Source organism: Dermacentor albipictus, chromosome 1 (assembly GCF_038994185.2).
Source record: "Dermacentor albipictus isolate Rhodes 1998 colony chromosome 1, USDA_Dalb.pri_finalv2, whole genome shotgun sequence".
NCBI classification, from domain to species: Eukaryota; Metazoa; Arthropoda; class Arachnida; order Ixodida; family Ixodidae; genus Dermacentor; species Dermacentor albipictus.
The window spans coordinates 207,187,945-207,206,066 of record NC_091821.1 but is presented as its reverse complement, the minus strand read 5'-3'; the positions used below and the strand labels follow the sequence as shown (position 1 = coordinate 207,206,066).

The 18,122-nt window shown below is 42.3% G+C and overlaps 1 protein-coding gene across 4 annotated transcripts in view; it reads right to left on the bottom strand.

Moving 5' to 3' along the window:
* Su(dx) (Suppressor of deltex) overlaps nucleotides 1–18,122 on the bottom strand; it is a 58,436-nt gene that overhangs the window by 35,268 nt on the left and 5,046 nt on the right. For all 4 annotated transcript variants that reach the window (XM_070530799.1, XM_070530802.1, XM_070530801.1 and 1 more), the window contains exons 3-6: nucleotides 16,754–16,822; nucleotides 16,541–16,682; nucleotides 8,071–8,195; nucleotides 7,557–7,709 (exon numbers count right to left, since the gene is read on the bottom strand). In XM_070530799.1, coding sequence (XP_070386900.1) covers nucleotides 7,557–7,709; nucleotides 8,071–8,195; nucleotides 16,541–16,682; nucleotides 16,754–16,802 — 469 coding nt within the window. In that variant the 5' untranslated portion in view covers nucleotides 16,803–16,822. The remainder of the gene's footprint in view (nucleotides 1–7,556; nucleotides 7,710–8,070; nucleotides 8,196–16,540; nucleotides 16,683–16,753; nucleotides 16,823–18,122) is intronic.

Here is an 18,122-nt window from a genome sequence, read left to right as displayed (position 1 = left end):
TACCAAGAAACATAGCCGGGTTAGAGGGATGTAATAATGGTATGCAAGCGGAAAATATTTCTTTCTCTCCGTTTCGGCTTCCCGACACTCCAGGAGGACGTGGAGGACGGTGAGCCTCTCCACGCATCTACCACAGGTTGGAGGTTCCCTTCCAGTAAGTAGAAAATGATGGGTCCCAAATGTGTGTCCTATTCTGAGACGACAGAATAGGACATCTGTTCACCTTGATTTTGTTGGGGAGGGCCAAAAACCTAACTGTGGCTTTATAACGAACAGTTTATGATTTGTTTCTGCGTTCCACATGCACTGCCAATATTGTCGCAGTTTCTTTCTTAAAGGCTTCACATCTGTAACAGGGACAGCAACCGTAAGAAAAGTGGTTAGTGGTGTGAGTGATGTGGCCATTTTGCAGCTAGTACATTACCATTGATGCCTCTATGGCCAGGTACCCAGAATATTACAACATGTCTATATGATAAATAAATACCACATAAGAGTGAGTAAAGGTAAATTAAAACAGGATTTGTAAACTTCTGTAAAGAATTCAGTGCTTTTACAAGACTTAACGAGTCTGTGAATATTATTGCTCTGTCAAGTTTTAATTTCTTTATATGTTTTACTGCAGACAGTACAGCACAGGCTTCTACAGTGAAGATACTCGTTAAGGGGTTCAATACATCAGATTTAGAAAAAGAGGGACCAACAGCAGCATAAGATACACCAGAATGTGATTTTGACGCATCTGTATAGAATTCAGCACAGCAGTACTTCGATTAAAGTTCACGGAAATGCATAGCAATTTCGAGGTCAGGAGCGTGCTTTGTGACCTCTACAAATGATACATCACAGTCTATCACCTCTTCCACTCCCAGGGCGGTAGTAGCTTAGCTGGAGGTATTAAGCGATGTTCGAGAATTGGGACATCCATTTCTTCGCTAAGCTCTCTTGCACGCAATGACAAAGGAAGTCTTATAGAGGGTCCATTATGAAAAAGTGTTTCACATGTCAAGTCGTTAACGGATGTGAAATATGGATGTTCTTTATTAGAGCGCACTTTGAGAAAATAAGTGAAGCTGATGTATGTTCTCTGAAGATGGAGTCACCTCTCATCTGACTCTACATATAGACTTTTGACAGGGCTTGTTCTAAATGCGCTAGTGGCCAGATGGATACCCAGATGATGAACGGGGTCTAACACCCTAAGCGCGCTCGGTGCAGCAGAGTGATAGAATACGGCACCATAATCTAACCGTGATTGGACTAGGCTCCTGTAAAGATTCAGTAAACACTTCCTGTCACTACCCCCTGTTTTTAGAATAGTGCAAATACTGCCAAATGAATCAGCAGTGTGTTTTTGCATTTTTTCTGCATCTTGTTTATTTCAACTCGCCAGATAATTCAATCAATTTTGTCAGTCTCATCAGGGTCAAATAAGTGTAAATCGACTACAAATAACATCAGTAGATTATGGCAGTAACCATGCTTCACTCTCTCTGAATGACAGCATAGAACAAGATTTTTGTCCAAGTATATGCAGTTAATTTCTACGCTTAGCATTGAATGAATGAATGCTTGATGTTTAATGGCGCAAGGGCCAAGTATTACCAAAGAGTGCCATGTCTGTGGTATTTAGTGTGCAGTGTAATTATGATTTCTATGCAGTTGGTGTGACGTGGCTGTAAAGGGGCCTTAAAAATAGTCCCTCTAAAGTGCGTAAAATCTGTATAATAAGATCATGGCGATGACGTATGACTTGTAATATGAACATTGAGATGCATTTCAAAAGAATGATACGATATGTAAAATATATGAGGTTATAAGAAATGCTAGAGCACTACTGCCTCGTTAGAGCCCTTGAAACAGAAGGGCCTGGAGGCAAGTGCTATGCTAAACAATTATTGCAGCGGTATCCTCTGGAGCGAGGATGCTCTATGAATTAAATGGACTTATAACATGTAGAAACGACATCATTTAAGAAGTTGAGGACTGCCTTGGTGTTAAAAAGCAGTTCCTTACCAAGAAACATAGCCGGGTTAGAGGGATGTAATAATGGTATGCAAGCGGAAAATATTTCTTTCTCTCCGTTTCGGCTTCCCGACACTCCAGGAGGACGTGGAGGACGGTGAGCCTCTCCACGCATCTACCACAGGTTGGAGGTTCCCTTCCAGTAAGTAGAAAATGATGGGTCCCAAATGTGTGTCCTATTCTGAGACGACAGAATAGGACATCTGTTCACCTTGATTTTGTTGGGGAGGGCCAAAAACCTAACTGTGGCTTTATAACGAACAGTTTATGATTTGTTTCTGCGTTCCACATGCGCTGCCAATATTGTCGCAGTTTCTTTCTTAAAGGCTTCACATCTGTAACAGGGACAGCAACCGTAAGAAAAGTGGTTAGTGGTGTGAGTGATGTGGCCATTTTGCAGCTAGTACATTACCATTGATGCCTCTATGGCCAGGTACCCAGAATATTACAACATGTCTATATGATAAATAAATACCACATAAGAGTGAGTAAAGGTAAATTAAAACAGGATTTGTAAACTTCTGTAAAGAATTCAGTGCTTTTACAAGACTTAACGAGTCTGTGAATATTATTGCTCTGTCAAGTTTTAATTTCTTTATATGTTTTACTGCAGACAGTACAGCACAGGCTTCTACAGTGAAGATACTCGTTAAGGGGTTCAATACATCAGATTTAGAAAAAGAGGGACCAACAGCAGCATAAGATACACCAGAATGTGATTTTGACGCATCTGTATAGAATTCAGCACAGCAGTACTTCGATTAAAGTTCACGGAAATGCATAGCAATTTCGAGGTCAGGAGCGTGCTTTGTGACCTCTACAAATGATACATCACAGTCTATCACCTCTTCCACTCCCAGGGCGGTAGTAGCTTAGCTGGAGGTATTAAGCGATGTTCGAGAATTGGGACATCCATTTCTTTGCTAAGCTCTCTTGCACGCAATGACAAAGGAAGTCTTATAGAGGGTCCATTATGAAAAAGTGTTTCACATGTCAAGTCGTTAACGGATGTGAAATATGGATGTTCTTTATTAGAGCGCACTTTGAGAAAATAAGTGAAGCTGATGTATGTTCTCTGAAGATGGAGTCACCTCTCATCTGACTCTACATATAGACTTTTGACAGGGCTTGTTCTAAATGCGCTAGTGGCCAGATGGATACCCAGATGATGAACGGGGTCTAACACCCTAAGCGCGCTCGGTGCAGCAGAGTGATAGAATACGGCACCATAATCTAACCGTGATTGGACTAGGCTCCTGTAAAGATTCAGTAAACACTTCCTGTCACTACCCCCTGTTTTGTGAATAGGATTTTAAGTAAATTCATAGTTTTTAGACATTTTGCTTTAAGACATTTTATGTGTGAAATGAAAGTAAGCCTGGAGTCAAGAATAACACCTAGAAATTTGTGCTCTTTGTTGAAGGGAATTTGTTGCCCACCCAGTTCTACACAAGGATCAGGGACCAGGCCTCTCTTTTTTGTAAAGAGAACACAAGAGCGTTTTTGAGGGTTGATTTTCAATCCATTTTGGTCTGCCCACTTGGACACCTTGTTTAAGCCCTGCTGTACCTGTCTTTCGCACACTGTAAGGTTGCAAGATTTGTAACCTATTTGTATATCGTCCGTGTAGACTGAATAAAAAATGGCCGGTGGTAGAGAAGCACGAAGTGTGTTCATCTTAACGATAAAGAGTGTGCAACTGAGTACACCTCCCTGGGTACACCAGTTTCTTGTATAGAAGGTCGCAATAATATGTTGCCAATTTTAATGCGGAAAATACGATTCGACAAATAGCTTTAAATTATTGTCAACATATTTCCACAAATGCCCATTCCCGACAAGTCTCGCAAGATCCCGTAACGCCATGTTGTGTCATATGCCTTCTCCATATCAAGGAATATCGAGAGGAAATACTGTCTGTGTACAAATGCATCGCGGATATATCCTTCAATGTGTGCAAGATGATCGGTTGTCGACCGCCCTTGTCTGAAGCCACACTGATAGGGATCGAGCATATTGTTGAGTTCAAGGAAATGTATGAGTCTGCGGTTAATCATTTTTCAAAAACCTTACATAGACAATTTGTAAGAGCTATCGGACGATAGCTTGCTGCCAAGGAAGGGTCTTTTCCCTGCTTCAGAACAGGAACCACAATCGCTTCTTTCCATGTGGATGGGAGGTATCCCATAGCCCAAATATTGTTGAATAGTGTAAGTAGTGTAACTTGTATGTTAGTATGTAGGTTTCTGATCATGTCATACATGACTCTGTCAGGTCCCGGTGCAGTGCTTTTGCATGTGTTCAAGGCAGCTCTCAACTCGGCAATACTAAAAGGCCGGTTATACGGTTCATTCTGCCTGGATTTCCGTATGATTGGCTTACGTTCTTCTATTTCTGCATGTTTAAGAAAGGATTGGGAATAGTGGATTGAGCTCGACACACGCTCAAAGTGCTCCCCAAGTGAGTCTGCCTGATCTTGCAGTGTATCGCCCTGTGTATTTACCAGAGGGAGTGAATATGTTTGTCGCCCTCTAATCTTATTTACCCAGTTCCATACTTTGGCCCCCCTCTGTAAACGAGTAAATACTCGATAAAAACTTCTGCCAACTCTCTCGTCTGGCTTGTCGGCGCGTTCTCCTGCCTTGGGACTTTACTTTCTTAAAGTTAATAACATTCTCCGCAGTCGGAGAAGTGCGTAGCAACCTCCATGCTTTGTTCTGTTTTTTACGAGCGATCCTACATTCGTCGTTCCACCACGGGACACGCCATTTGCATGCCAAGCCATTTATTTCTGATGTACACTTAGATGCGGCATCTATTATGAAGGCTGTAATATACTCCACAGCAGCATCAATTCCTAGCGAGGACATGTCATCCCATGAAATACTAGTGAGAGTTCGGAATTTCTCCCAGTCGGCTGTATCAATCTTCCACTTAGGAGCCTGTGGTGGATATTCATTTTCTTTAGGTGTTCTTAGCAGTATGGGGAAGTGGTCACTTCCGTTAGGATTGTTGCTAACTTCCCATTCGAGTTCAGACAGTATAGACGGGGAAACTAGGCGAAGATCAATTGAAGAAAAGGTTCTGTTTGCAACACAGTAATATGTGGGTTCCTTCTTATTCAGCAGACACGCACCGGAAGAAAAAGGGAATTGTCTCGCACATCGATACGAGAGTCTCCCCACAGGCTGCTGAGTGTATTGAAATCGCCAAGAACAACATAAAAGTTCTGGCAATTGGTCTATCAAGGACTGAAATTCATGTTTGTTTAATTGGTAATACGGGGGTATGTAAAGCGAGCAAATGGTGATGAGTTTGTTTAGGAGGACAACTCGAACCGCCACTGCTTCAAGGGGCGTTTGTAGCTGTAAAGGTCGGCACGCTATATTTTTATGAGTGACAATGGCAACACCACAGAACGATGCGACAGCATCATTGCAATCTCTGCGAAGTGTAACATACTGTAGGCAGAAGTTTGTCTGTTTCGATTTTAAGTGTGTTTCCTGTAAACACAGCACTTTTGGATTGTGTTTGTGGATAATTTCTTGCACACCATCAAGGTTTCTAAGAAGACCTCTGACGTTCCATTGAATAATTTGTGTATCCATATTGAAAGTAAATAGGTGCTGTGTGTACAGAAACAGAAGTAGTAATTACAAAGATTACAGATATTAGATTACAGAGCTCTTTCGAGGCCCTGTAACCGGGGTTTTGCTTTTTCTTGAGCGTACGAGGGAGCCTCGCCGCTCCTTAGGCGCTTGGTGCGCCGTGAGGATAGTTGTAGTGTCCATTGCCTCTTGTGAGGCGCCGGACACACGCTCTTGCGAGCGAGAAGTTTTCCGAGAGAGTACCGCCTCAGAAGGCAAGACCCCAGCGCCCACCAGCCCAGAGGTTGATGGGGCTCCCTGTGGGATTGAGCTGCGCTGGCTGTTGCCAGCGCTGGAAGGGGCCGGAGAGGTTGAGGCAGCCTTGGCTGCGCCCACATTTGGCGTCGATGGTCCCTTCTGCTAAGTTGCCATAGCAGCGCTAGCTGCAGCCGCTGGGGGGGCGGATGGCGTCACTGCCGCCTCACTGGGTGTGGGTAGGACAGCCGCCAGAGACCGTTGTGGCGCTGCCCCTTGATGTGCCACTTCGGCAAAGGTGCTCTTAGGCAGGTACGACACCCGCCTACGTGCCTCCTTGAATGATATATTTTCCTTTACTTTGATCGTCACAATTTCCCTTTCTTTCTTCCATGACGGGCCCGACCACGAGTATGCGACATGCTGGCCATCACAGTTGACAAACTGTGGAGTGTTCTGGCACGTTTCAGAGGAATGTTGATTGTTACTGCATGGCACATGTCAGCCGGCCTCGACAGTTCTGTGAACTGTGGCCGAACCTTTGGCACTTAAAGCATCTAAGAGGATTGGGCACGTATGGCCTAACAGGAAGTTTGATATAACTGGCCTCGATGAACTAGGGAAGGACACTAGAGCCAAAGGTGAACATCAGGTGCTTTGTCTTGATCTCTTTACCATCTCGCCTCACCTTAATTCGTTTAACATTTATGACAGTCTGTTCACTGAAGCCCTCCAAGAGTTCAGCTTCAATGAGCTCTAGCAAGTCATCGTCCGAGACAACGCTGCGGGTGGTGTTCATAGTATGGTACGGGGTTACTGTAACTTGGGTCTCCCCAAATGACACAAGTTTCGGCAGTTTCTCATACTGCTTCTGATCTTGGAGCTCTAAAAGGAGATCACCGCTTGACATTCTCGACACCTTATATCCTGTACTAAAAACTTCAGTCAAAGACTTGGAAACAAGGAACTGTGAAATGGTTTGTACTAGTTTGCCTGGTTTTTCTGAGTTAATTACGTGGAATCGAGGGGAGTTGTGGACTTGTCGTCCGAAAAACTGAAAAACATCTTTGGTGCGCCCTCGTTTCTGAGGGCGTTCAGGTGGTTTAGGAAAAGCATTTTCTATAAGTATAAGTGGGTTTTCGGCCGCGATGCCAACCATCCAACATGGAGCCCAACAGGGGGACGTGACAGAATTTCCTGCAATAGAAACCCTGCCAACGCCAGCCGTACATCGCTGCTATAACCAAATACAGCATAACCAAGGCTGGATAGCCACACACGGTTAACCCTAGCCGCCAGGAAACTAGGAAGTGAGGAGAAGTGAGGAGAAGACAGGAAAGATGGAAAAGTGGGAGAGAAAGACGAGGATTAGAGAGGAGGACAAGAAAAGGCGACTGCCGATTTCCTCCAGGTGGGTCAGTCTGGAGGTGCCGTCTATGTGAAGCAGAGGCCAAAGAGGTGTGTTGCCTCCACTGGGGGGCCTTAAAGGTCCAACACCCAGCCTCGGCTCAACCCCCAGGATCCCCCTTTCCCCAGACACGGCGAAGCCGCGCACGGCTACACGCAGGAGGGTCCAACCCTCGTGTGCTCGGATATGTGGTGTCGCAACACACCAAACGCCTGCTGACGCAGACGTCCCTGCAGGGACGCTTAGCATTGGCACACAGCGATTCATGTTTGAAAAATTACCTTCTCTTCTAGGGTGTGCGGTGGCCATGCCTTCCTTTGGTGGATACCAGCTCATGTCAACATTCATCCCATCCAGAATGGTCAGCAAGTAGCTGTAACTACGGCCAGGTTTACTGCCACAGTTCAATTCTAGTGGTTGTGGCACCTTGTCCACTGAAAAGAAAAGAAAAAGGAGGGAAAAAAAAAAAAGAACATGGGTGTCAATTTTTAGCACTAAAAGGGGACCTCTAAAGGCAGCATTCAGTTAAGCCAAATTGTTAGTTTAGCATTCTGAAACAACAGACGTACAACTTTTTAAAAGAGCAAGGATTCCATAAGAAACAAAAACAGTGCTGATAGAGTGGAGCAGCATCATAATTTTTAAAACGAAGAATTTGCTCCCACTGATAGTCTGTGACAACATTTTGCTGTTTCTTCATACTGACACTACAATGCTTTTTAAAAACTTACTGTAAAAACCCATCATAATCACTATGACACAGAGAATTATAAACAATATAATCAGTTAACTTGCATTTTCCATCAGCTTTTTCCAATACATGGTAGAGTTCAAGACAGCCTTCACCAAGGAGTGCATCTTTTATTAGGGAGTTGTGGTTGAAGACACGAAAATGAAGCTTCGAATATGGCGTCACCAACCTGCAAACAAAGTCAAAGTATATGTGAAGATACACAGTTCACAAGTGAACAACTGAAAGAATCTTGATGTGAAAAAAAAAAAAAGTTACTCTGCAGGGGTACCACGTTCGAGCCCCCATGGAGACACATTACTCCAGTGCATGAACTAATGTATACTTTTAACATTTCACATTCTAACGCCTTGCCAAGGAAATTACTGCACCATGCCATGTTAGTTTTGGGTTGCAGTTTTTTTCTTCCCTGTAAAAAAAAAAAAGGCGCTCAACTAATTACTACTCCAACTATGCCATAAGCATTGGTTTGCTTCTAGTCAATGGCAGGTTATGTATTGGCTGTTCACAATTTCAGGGTCCAGTAAATTGCTGTGATAGCTGTAAAATCATGCCTTGAGTACAGAAAATAAGTAAATATGTATACGATAGTGCTACGCAAATAGTAGAAGAAATGCAGTGTTGAGAAGCAGCAATTTGGTAGTGGGCCATATTTTGTCCTAGGTTTGATGTGGCTCTACAATTACTGTCTCAAAGAAAAGATTTCTTAATCGAACAATGCAGCATATATGCTTAGAAACTGAGAACCCTGCCCCTCATAGACCGAGAAGAATGGTGCCTAGAATGAAAAAAATGAAGTTCCTCCACATAGAAGTCATGCATATCCCCATAGATAAGCAATAAATAAACTTAATCCAAATCAAGAAAATGTTGAAAGTATGAATGCTCATACACACAATAGACAAATGTGTTTTGCTACCACTACCATATACTGCAAGAAAGAAGCAGCTACCAGGTATTGCCAGTCAAAAGTGCCCATCTGTCTATGTTCCTAGCTATATCATTTCTTCACAAGGTGATGCTACAAAGGCTAGAGAGACATCGCTCATTGCTCGCATTTGTGACCCAAGAAATAGTGCACCGCATATGAAAGAAAAGACATGGGTATGTGTCATGTGATTTGATGTAACATTAAGTCACACCAAATATGACTAAATCATTACACAGAAGGCTCTGAAGATCTGTATCTATTTACCAATGAACAAGCAGAGTGACAAGTTTTGGCCGACAGCTTGTGTTTGTAAACAAAGCTTCGTATGTCTCATACTGGAAGCCTTCTCCGATGCAAGAGACAGACAGCCAAGACCATGAACTGTTTGATGTACAGTATCTCCCTCCAGGCACGACTAGCGAATTCGTGGTAAGCGCTGCATGTTTTCTCATTTTCTTATTTTATCTACACTAATTTTAAGTGCTGTTCAATTCCACCGAAAATATGTAGTGTATCTAGCCGTGTTCATGGGCGCTTGTGTACGGGAGACACCGAAATACTATGCTGTGCCACCTGCCGCGATCATTAAAACCCGTATACCGCGGATAATTCAGCATGTTTTCAGGCATTTCAGATATGCTAAGTGGACTTAAACTGACTCTACCGACATGCCTAACGCTGACTTTCTAATGAGACCCCCCCCCTCCCCCATCCCAAAAACGAAATATATATATATATATATATATATATATATATATATATATATATAGCAGCGCTAACAGAATAGAAAAGGAGATGAGAAGGTTAGCAGTAGCATGCAAACAATAAGAAATAAATAATGTCACGTCAACTGTTTCAAAGTTCATATACAGATTTTCATTTTTAAAAAGTTGTAGTTTGCGTCCAGTTATTTCTTCTACATTTGCACTTATATTCGTTTTCGCGGGTTTATGTTTATACTCCTGTAGATCACGAGCATGTATGCGTGACCATGAATAGTTGTCAGTACGCCTGTAGGGTTTGCCTAGCCGAGTTCACGGCCGTCCGCGCACATGCGATTCCGGAACTACTTTGGCCAGAACAGTTTAGAAATTGTTCTATCTTAAGTTACCCATCGCGATTAGGAAAATACTTCCATCGCGGAAAAATCAACAAAGTTTCTAGGCATGTTACTTATTGATGATAACGTAGCCTCGCCGCCTATGGGATTATCTGACTGAGCTATGTCGAACACTCGGTTGCCATAGTGGGAAGTTTGAATCCCTCTATAAGGTTCTTTTTTTTTTTTTTTCGATGACGAGGTTGAAATTCACCTCGTCCAGTGCATACACATCTGCAGGCTTGGAGCGATGCCTGTCACCGGCAAAAGATGGCGAGAGCGGGTGGGGCTATACTAATCCAGGTACAACCAAATTAGGAAAGCCCACTAAGCTTCAACAAGACACTCCCTCACCAGAAAAAGAATTGGCCTCCCTGGTGCAGTATTCGGGCACTCCCTCCCTAATGGGGAGGAGGAAAGAGAAAAGTAGAAGGCAGGGAGGTTAACCACCCTCCCTAATGAATCACTCAATTACTCAATGGCCCTCACTCCCCAGAAGGTGCTGAGCACCTGACCAAGGCGGCAGTCAGACCTGTAACACAGCAGAGGGTGCTAAGAATCTCTGGGCCCAGACAGGCTGCCAATGGAAACTGACCCTGTCAACCTTTAATTGCCGAACTCTGTCCAGTGAGGCTTAGCTTAGCAGGACTCTTTCAGGAACTATCACACATTGTTTGCGATATCATCGGCCTTAGTGAGATTAGAAGGACTGGTGAGGCTTATACATTGCTAGATAACAGACATGTCCTCTGCTATAGAGGTCTCCCACATAAGAAGCAATACAGGGTGAGATTCCTAATTCATAAAGACATAGCGGGCCACACTGACGAATTCTACAGCATTAATGAGAGGGTAGCTGTAGTCGTAATCAAACTTAATAAGAGTTATAGATTAAAGGTAGTACAAGCCTACGCTCCAACATCCAGTCACAATAATGAGGAAGTAGATCAGTTTTATGAACATGCTGAATTACCGATGAGAAAAGTGCAAACTCAGTATACTGTAGTAATGGGTGACTTCAATGCAAAAGTGGGAAAAAAGCAGGCTGGTGAACAAACAATTGGCAACTACGCCATCGATTCTAGGAACGCTAGAGAAGAGATGCTGGTAGAATTCGCTGAAAGGAATAAGCTTCGAATAATGAACACTTTTTTCAGGAAGCGTAGCAACAGAAAGTGGAACTGGAAAAGCCCTAATGGTGAAACAAGAAATGCAATTGGCTTCATACTTTCTGTTGATCCCAGCATAGTGCATGATGTAGAAGTGATAGGTAGGGTAAAGTACAGTGATCATAGGTTAGTGAGTACTAGGATTCACCTCAATCCGCCTTTTGCGATTCATTGTGGCACCATTGTACGGTGACAACGAGAAACAATTTGGCAGGCGCCGCTGCGTGCCGCGACAGCCACCCCACGCGAGAGTCTTGACCAAACAAGCAGCGTGTCAGACAAGGCTTATACGTTGTTGAATAACAGCCATGTCCTCTGCTACAGAGGTCTCCCTGATAGGAAGCAATACGGAGTAGGATTCGTAATCCATAAGGACATAGCAGGCAACATTGACGAATTCTACAGCATCAACAAGAGGGTAGCAGTAGTCGTAATCAAACCCAATAAGAAGTATAGATTAAAGGTAGCACAAGCCTACACTCCAACATCCAGCCACGACGATGAGGAGGTAGATCAGTTTTATGAAGATGTTGAATTAGCAATGAGAAAAGTGCAAGCTTGGTATACAGTAGTAATGGGTGACTTCAATGCAAAAGCGGGGAAAAATCAGGCAGGTGAACAGGCAATTGGCAACTACGGCGTCGATTCTAGAAACCCTAGAAGACAGGTGCTGCTAGAATTCGCAGAAAGGAATAAGCTGAGAATAATGAACACCTTTTTCAGGAAGTGTAGCAACAGAAAGTGGAACTGGAAAAGCCCTAATGGTGAAACAAGAAATGGAATTGACTTCATACTTTCTGCCAATACCAGCATAGTGCAGAATGTAGAAGTGATAGGTAGGGTAAAGTGCAGTGATCATAGGTTAGTGAGGGCTAGGATTCACCTCAATTTGAAGAGAGAAAGAGATAAATTGGTGAAGAAGAAACAGGCCAACTTAGAGGTAGTAAGCATAAAAGCAGACAAATTCAGGCTGGTACTTGCAAACAAATACGCAGCCTTAGACAGAGAGATGATGATGACATAGAGCTAATGAATGAAACCATAACTAGGCTGGCTTCAGAGGCAGCAATGGAAGTGGGAGGCACGGCACCAAGCCAACCAGTAGGCAAGCTCTCCCAAGTAACAAAGGACCTAATAAAGAAACTACAAAGAATGAAAGCGTCCAACTCAAGAGATAAGATACAATTCGCGAAACTGTCAAAGCTGATCAACAAGGCCAAAATAAGTGATATTCGAAATTAAAACATGAGAAAGACTGAGGAAGCCAAAAAAAATGGACGCAGCCTGAAATCAGTGAGAAGGAAACTTGGCATAGGACAAACTAAGATGTATACTCTGAAAGATAAGCAAGGTAATATCATCGGCAATCTCGAATAGATGCAGCGGAAGAATTCTATACTGAAATGTACAATACCCAGAGGAGTCAGGATACCTCCATTAAAAACAGTAATAAAGAGGATACAGAAACTCCTCCTATAACTAGCGATAAGGCCAGAAAGGCGTTGCAAGACATGAAACGAGAAAGAGCGGCAGGAGAAGATGGAACAACAGTCAAATTATTAAAAAATGGAGGAGCATACTACTTGGAAAACTGGCGGCTCTTTATACGAAGTGTCTATCTACTGCAAGGGTCCCAGAAAACTGGAAGAATGCAAACATTATACTAATCCACAAAATGGGAGACGTTAAAGAATTGAAAAATTATAGGCCCATTAACTTATTAACTTATTAACACATTATTATATAAAATATTTACCAAAATTATCTCCAATAGAATAAGGGCAACACTGGACTTTAGTCAACCAAGGGAACAGGCTGGCTTCAAGAAGGGACACTTTACAATGTATCACATCTATGTCATTAATCAGGTTATCAAGAAATCCGCAGAGTACAATAAGCTTCTCTATATGGCTTTCATAGATTACGAAAAGGCATTTGATTTAGTAGAAATACCAGCAGTCATAGAGGCATTACGTAATCAAGGAATACAGAATGCTTACGTAAATACCTTGGAAAATATCTAGAGCGGTTCTACAACTACCTTAATTCTACACAAGAAAAGCAGGAAGATACCTATAAAGAAAGGGGTCAGACAGAGAGACACCATCTCTCCAATGCTATTCACTGCATGCTTGGAAGAAGTATTTAAGCTATTAAACTGGGAAGGCTAGGAGTAAGGATTGACGGCAAATATCTCAGCAACCTTCGGTTTGTTGATGACATTGTCCTATTCAGCAATAATGCAGACGAGTTACAAAAAATGACCGAGGACCTTAACAGAGAGTGTAAGAGTGGGGTTCAAGAATAATATGCAGAAGACAAAGCTAATGATGAATAGCCGGGCAAAGGAACAAGAGTTCAGAATCGCCAGTCAGCCTCTAGAGTCTGTGAAGGAGTACATTTACCTAGGTCAATTAATCACAGGGAACCCTGATCATGAGAAGGAAATTTACAGAAGAATAAAAATGGGTTGGATCACATATGGCAGACATTGTCAGCTCCTGACTGGAAGCTTACCATTATCATTGAATACAAAGGTATACAATCAGTGCATTTTACCAGTGCTGACATATGGGGCAGAGACTTGAGACTGACAAAGAAGCTTGAGAACAAGTAAAGGACCGCGCAAAGAGCGATGAAACGAAGATTGCTAGTCATAACGTTGAGAGACAGGAAGAGAGCGGTTTGGATCAGAGAGCAAACGGGTATAGATGATATTCTAATCGACGTCAAGAGAAAAAGATGCAGCTGGGCAGGTCATGTAATGCACCAGTTAGATAACCGTTGGACCATTAGGGCTACAGAATGGGCACCAAGAGAAGGGAAACGCAGTCGAGGACGGCAGAAGACGAGGTGGAACGATGAAATTAGAAAATTTGTGGATGCTATTTGGAATTGCAGTTGGTTGGTCCAGGACAGGGGCAACTGGAAATCGCGGGGAGAGGCCTTCGTCCTGCAGTGGACATAAAACAGGCTGATGATGATGATACTGGAATCACGAGGTGCAGAAAAATGCTTAAGTTAAACGCATTTATGTCCACAAGCTTTAGTTGCAATATACGAAGTACCGTATTTACCCAATTCTAAAGCGCCCCGGAATCTAACACGTACCCAATTTTTGCAGGCTTAAAGTAAGAAAATAAAAGTTAAAAAAACTAAGTTATGGGGTTTTACGTGCCAAAGCCACAATCTTATTATGAGGCACGCCGCAGTGGGGGACTCTGGAAATTTGGACCACCTGGGGTTCCTTAACGTGCACCTAAATCTAAGTACACAGGTGTTTTGACATTTCACCCCCATCGAAATGCGGCTGCCATGGCCGGAATTCAATCCTGCAACCTCGTGCTTAGCAGCCCAACACCATAAGAAAATAAAAGTGCATCGGAATGTAACATGCCGCTGTTTTATAAAATAGAAATATAGCATCTCCCCTCACGTTCGCAATCAGAAAAAATGAGACATGCATAATCTACCTCAACATATGGGAATTTTCTTTAAATGAGCTTTCATAATGAAGCAGTATGTTGTCGTCACTATTTGCACGTCACTGGCCACAGATATCAAGCACAAAGAGGCGGTATACTTGAGCGATCACATCAGATACTGCAATTTTTTGCACGAGACTGCATCAGACATGTCGAAGTATGCAGCCAACAGTGTTCCTGGCATTGTGCCAGAAATGCTGGTAGCAGATTATGCTGATCACACGAAAGTCACACGAAATCTCAAAGAAGTGATAGTATCATCGAAAGTAACTGGCCAACAATACTGCTTGCTCTAGATTGTAGTTGAGCACAAAATAAACCAACAGCAATCTTTGCAAAAATATGCGCCGTCACCATTTTGTGATGACGCCGCATGTGACAGTAGGCCGTTGCTAATTCCCTGAACGCAATTTTGGTTTTGTATCCGATTGTAATGTGCAGGAAATTTCAAGACCCATTTTCTAGAAAGGTGCATGTTAGATTTTAGTAAATAAAGTAGCATTCCGCAGAAAGTGTCACAGATCGAAAACAACTGCACTGAGAAATGAGCGCACTTTTATGACGATACTACTCTCAGTTTCTGCAATGATGCCTGCTAAGAATGAAATGGAGTGTAGTGATAGAGATATCCATTACTGCAGACCTGTTTGCAAACTTCCTTTTCAGGTACACTTTATTGGCTTCAACTGTTTTACAACATTTGCTCACCACAACATACCAAGTTGGCCTTGCAGGTAAGAGCTAGCTTTGGCAACAGGAGGCTGCGAGTTTGACAACCAATGCATGAATTTCACCAAGGTAAAGATGTGTCCAAGCATTCAGAAGCTTGGTGCTCAGCTTTCTTCAAGGGTTTCGGAAAGACGCTTGCATCGTCAAACACCTTTTAAATTCTTCAAGAGGCACATGAAAAGAAGGGGTTGGGTGCTACCTGCTTCCGCCGTGGTGATTTTCCAGGCAGAATTTAGAGTTCCCATGGAGTTTAGGATGCCAATTAAATGTTTGAGCATGAACCCCTATCCACCAACAAGGCCTGTCCAAGAAACTGTTACAGCACATTTTGGACCGTATAATGTATGCAGACATGCCAGTGACATGACTTACAACGTTTTTCTTGACTTGATGCCCTGCTGTCTCGGCATAAGATTTTGCGCACTATGCTCCTAGAAGTGCACTTCATGCAGTTGCGCAGGAGCTTTTCCATTGTTCTTTGTGTGACAGCTTTCCTTCCTTATTTTGCTATGGCAAATGAAGCCAGAGGCCAGTACTCCTGCCTGTTGGAGATGCATGCCTTTGCCAGTCCTAAGCTCCCTGGTTAAGAACGTTCTTTTTTCTAATCTATTTCACAATATTATGCATAATGCATGCTGTCATGTGAAGCTTTCCCTCACTTGCACAGCCTTTCCTTCCTAACTACCTAGCACTTCTTTTTATTTTATTTTCACTGCATCAATATTGCTTCTCTGAACAATCGCTTTCTTAATAATACATGCTAGGTACACTACATTAAAGCTTATGAGCTAGCTCCGTCTGCCAGGTTATAGTAAAATACTACCACAGAGAAAATGAGAGAAGGAGAGCCGAGGAGCTCGATTTTGTTAATCATGACCATATAAAGCCAACAGGCACTGCTGGCTTTATATGGTCACGATTACCAGAGAGAAAGTGATTCAATTGATCTTCCACTGAGAGAAAGGCGCGATACATTTATCACCCAATCATCATTGCATTACGTGTATAAAGCTGCCATAGTGTACCTGGTACACTGATCACTGCACTGTATATCAGGAAAGATGTAACACACACAAAAAGTTACAAGAGTGAAGTACTTACACTGGAAACTGTTCGTCCCATTTGGGATTGCAGGTGCTTTTGCTGTACTCTGTTTTAACAGGAACTCCACCATCAACACTGAGCTCAACATAAGGGTCTGGTTTGAACAGTATTCCAGATGAATTCAACTTTGCTGAAACAACTGCAGAGTGCACAATAAAAAAAAGTGTCAGCAGGCTATTGAACAAACTGACAAGGAAACTAAAGACTTGCCTGTCACATTAAGTTCAAAAAGAGACCCACTTGAAGAGCCTTCTGACATTTTCCAATTTCCACCTACGACTGAAAAAGAAAAAAAATGAAATGAAGCAGGCAAAAGCAGATTTCACTGCTTCTGGGTAACACACACCCATATCAGTACAAAATATGCATTCGTTTTAAATGTGGCCAATAGAAATATCAGCCACATGTTTCACTCAATGCTCACAACGTAGTGGCGCTGCTGACCTCGTGTGTGTCATATGCTACACAAATTCACCTTCCATACAGATTGCTTCAAAATTTGCTTCTTCCCCTGTTATCTATAGGAGAATGGAATAACCTACTCCATATGGAACAGAATGAAAAAGCTTACGCTGTATGCTTTTGAAACTGACATGTAGACCATTTTTCTTAATTTGCAAGTGTGCTTCTCTGCGTAAGCAAAATATTTAAGTAAATTATTTTTTGTTCTTGTGATTGATTTACAGAGCTACTTTGCTAAATCTTTAAAGAAATTGTTACCTTACTCTAAAAAAATTGAAGTGCTTAGTATATTGAGTACTTTCTTTTAATACTACTAGTATTCGCTTTGCTTAGCCATACTTATGCCTTTTTTATTTTCTGTTGACAGTATTGTAATCTGCCCAAATTGTCATTTTTGCACTGTACAAGTTTCTTTCTATTTTTCTTATTAGTAAAAAGTTGATTGCCCATTGTGTGCATTCTATGATCCCTTTGATATCAACAGTGTACTCAAATAAATAAATCACTACAGTCTATCAACCAATAAATTTTACAGCGAACACTAGTGGGTAAAAGCGAAGGTGCTCTACGATGTGACTTGTAGAGCCATCAACAGAAGATGGCATAGCTGTGCCAACAACAAAGTTTACTGCAGGAGACTGTGGACGCCTCTACTATGTTACTCCCTCCAAGAAAATTCTGAATGCTTTCGCTAGACGATGGTAAATGCAAATGACAACAAATCACACTGATGCAATTAATTGTGGAACAAACTTGGGTGGTACTGAAACCAACATGAGAAGAAAATTTAGTAGTGGAATTCAAAAATTCAGTACCATTCACTGAATTGTGTGACTGGTATGTGCAATGGTTGTAGGCGTCTCAATAGTGGCACTGCCTAAGACACATTCACCACTACTAAAAGTTACACCGATAAAGAACGCGAAAAATGGACATAAATTTAACTTAAACTATAAACAGTGAAGCTATATCAGAAGAAAATGTAAGGTGTTCATGTGATAGATTGCTGAAAAAAACTTTTTTTAACAGCTGCACTTTATGTGAACAAATAACCATTGGGGAAAAAAAAGTAGGCTGTCACTCTAATAATGATAATGTTAATAGCACATTTTTTTTT